The following is a 2,658-nucleotide window of genomic DNA, read 5'->3' on the forward strand; positions in this document are numbered from 1 at the left end:
AATCAAGCACACTGACCACTTTGTCCTGCGTTTGTCAGGGGCCAGAGCAGGTAACCACGGTGGTGGGCATGGGCCCGAGTGTAATTCCTGACAGGCCAGAAAACGGGGGGCTGTCTTTTTGATTAGGGGTGACTAGAAACATTTCCTGCCTGGGTAACTTAAAAATCCAAACAACCAATCCCACCAGCAAATTTCTTCAGTTTTCTCTTCGATGAAAGACACTGTAAGTCTAGCAGAGTCAGTAAGGCAGGTGTCCACAGTGACAAGCACTCCTGCGTTAGTGTGAGGACAGAATTGGCACCAAGAGGCCTCAGTTGGGACTCAGGGACAACGATCGTTAAGAAGCCCTCGTGTCCTATGGCACTGCTGTGTTGAAGCAGCTCTGTGGACCTGTGTGACAGCCAGCTCCCATCCACTGTTGCGCAGTCCTTTGGCCACCAGGCGGGGGATGGCGATAAGGATGACAATGGGACTGTTTTTCTTTTTTTGAGGCAGAGTCTCACTCCTGGTAGAGTGTCATGGCATTATAGCTCATAGCAACCTCAAACTCCTGGGCTCAAGTGATCCTCTTGCCTCAGCCTCCCAAGTAGCTGGGACTATTGTCACCTACCACTACGCCCAGCTATTTTTAGAGACGAGATCTCACTCTGGCTCAGGCTGGTCTTGAACTCAGTGACCCTCCCAGAGTGCTGGGATTACAGGTGTCAGCCACCACACCATCTTATGTCTGCCTCTACTAAGCGCCTCCTGAGTGGCAGGCACTGTGCCAGATGCTACTTGCCTGACCTCATTCAGTGCCTACATCGTGCTTTTTGGGGTTGGTATCACCCACATTTTACAGAGGAGGGAAACCAAATCACCCACAACTTTAGAAATTTGCCTAAAGGATACTGTGTCAGAGGTGGGATTTGAATTCAGGCGTGTCTGACCCCAAAGGCAGAGTTCTTCTCATGATGCCACAGGACTGCCATCTCTTTGAAAGACATGGTTACGTCAGCATGGCCAATGGGAGAGGAATAAAAACTCGTGGATAAGAATCAGAAAGAGTGGGCTGAGATCCCCGTCCTGTGAGCTGTGTCACAGCTAAGCCTCTATCTCCTCATCTATAAAGTGGGTGTGATAATAATCTCTGCCTGGAATGATGTTGGAAGGGTTATATGACACCAGTAAAGTCTGTCCCATTTGCAGCGCCAGATAAATGTGGTTTAGATGTAGACTCTGACTATGACAGTAAGTGCCACGAAGGTGACAAAGGAATGAACAGATTAACAAATGATAAACGAGAGAGTGGACATACGTCCTTCTTAAGAGGACCAGTTGGCCCTGCTGGTACTCATTTGACTCACCTCTCAGCCTTGGAGTGGGGGACTTCATCCCCAGGCCCACTGTCCTGGCCTGCGTGGGGGACGCCCTGCCCAGCCTCACAGCCAGGGGGGACGGCCTTGGTCTGCCTGTCTTCTAGGCTGTCACCCTTCTTCTCAGCCTCGCTGTCAGACAAGTCTTCTGGGGAGCTGTCCTCACCGCTGGTCTCCTCACTCGAGGTGGTCTCATAGCTGGGAACGGAGACAAAGGTCACTTGTCCTGTCCAGAGCCCAAGTCAACACCTGTGAGAGCTGAGTGGGCCTCAGGTAACACTGGATAACCACCTCGGTCTTCTACCCCTGCAGCTGGGTCCAAGGGCTCCCCAGGAATCTCAGTATCAAAGAGACGTGATAAAGGTCTTTGGCCTGACGCTAGAGGCCACTGGGGAGAAAAGGTAATTAACTGTGTTCTTGCGGCAAACACACCAGCGCCCGATCCCTAACTGGCGGATGCGTTCAGGTGATACTGTCAGACAATCTAGTGTCTCACAAAAGCACTGCTTCTGGAATCCTAAAACTAGGCCCAGAGAAGGACCCCAATCCAAGTGAACACCCCCCACCTCCAACCTGAGTTTTCTGAGGTGCCTGACAAATATCTCTGTATGGGAGCAAGACCTCCCGCCAGCCCACCTGCTCCCTGGCTCGTGCCTTCTCGTGGGATCTGCCTTACTCAGCTGCCATCTATGTGACTTGGAGCAGCTCAAGGGAGGGCTTGGGCCACCTCACTCGTGGTCCCCCTTCCTGCAGTGATCCTTATGCTCCATTATAAGCAGCTGTATTGAACTGTATTGAATTGGCAGACCAGTGGCCATGGACAGAAGTCCTGGAAGATTCACTAATTGCCTGCTGGTGCTCAACAGGAGACCCCCATGGAGGTTGCTGGTGGTAAGATCAATATTTGGGGGTTCTGGAGCCACTAGACACAGCCACAGGGACTGGTGGCCACAGTCTCCATTGTGCACCCAAGGCCCTTTCTCAGACGAGGAGCCTGTATTTATGGGGTTTACAAACCCAGCCTGCTCCTGGTATTGTCTTAATTCCAGATATTTCTGCCTCTATTGTGCTTGTTTTTATTTATATTTTTTCAGACAGAGTCTCACTCTGTCACCCTAGGTAGAGGGCCGTGGCATCATAGCTCTCAGCGACCTCTGACTCCTGGGCTCAAGCGATCCTCCCGCCTCAGCCTCTCAGAGTGCTGGGGTTACAGGGCGAGCACTGCGTCCGCCTTCAACAGGGATTTTTTGAGCACCCACTACGTGCTGGGCACTATTTTAAACTCTGTGCCAAAGCACCTGCC

General features: G+C 51.8%; 1 protein-coding gene across 1 annotated transcript in view; it reads right to left on the reverse strand.

The window, feature by feature from the left end:
- Positions 1 to 2,658, reverse strand: part of KANK4 (KN motif and ankyrin repeat domains 4) — a 44,894-nt gene that overhangs the window by 22,430 nt on the left and 19,806 nt on the right. Inside the window, exon 5 of the mRNA XM_012807188.1 lies at positions 1,347 to 1,553. Coding sequence (XP_012662642.1) covers positions 1,347 to 1,553 — 207 coding nt within the window. The remainder of the gene's footprint in view (positions 1 to 1,346; positions 1,554 to 2,658) is intronic.

Source organism: Otolemur garnettii, unplaced genomic scaffold (assembly GCF_000181295.1).
Source record: "Otolemur garnettii isolate 467f Iridium unplaced genomic scaffold, OtoGar3 scaffold00066, whole genome shotgun sequence".
Lineage (NCBI taxonomy): Eukaryota > Metazoa > Chordata > Mammalia > Primates > Galagidae > Otolemur > Otolemur garnettii.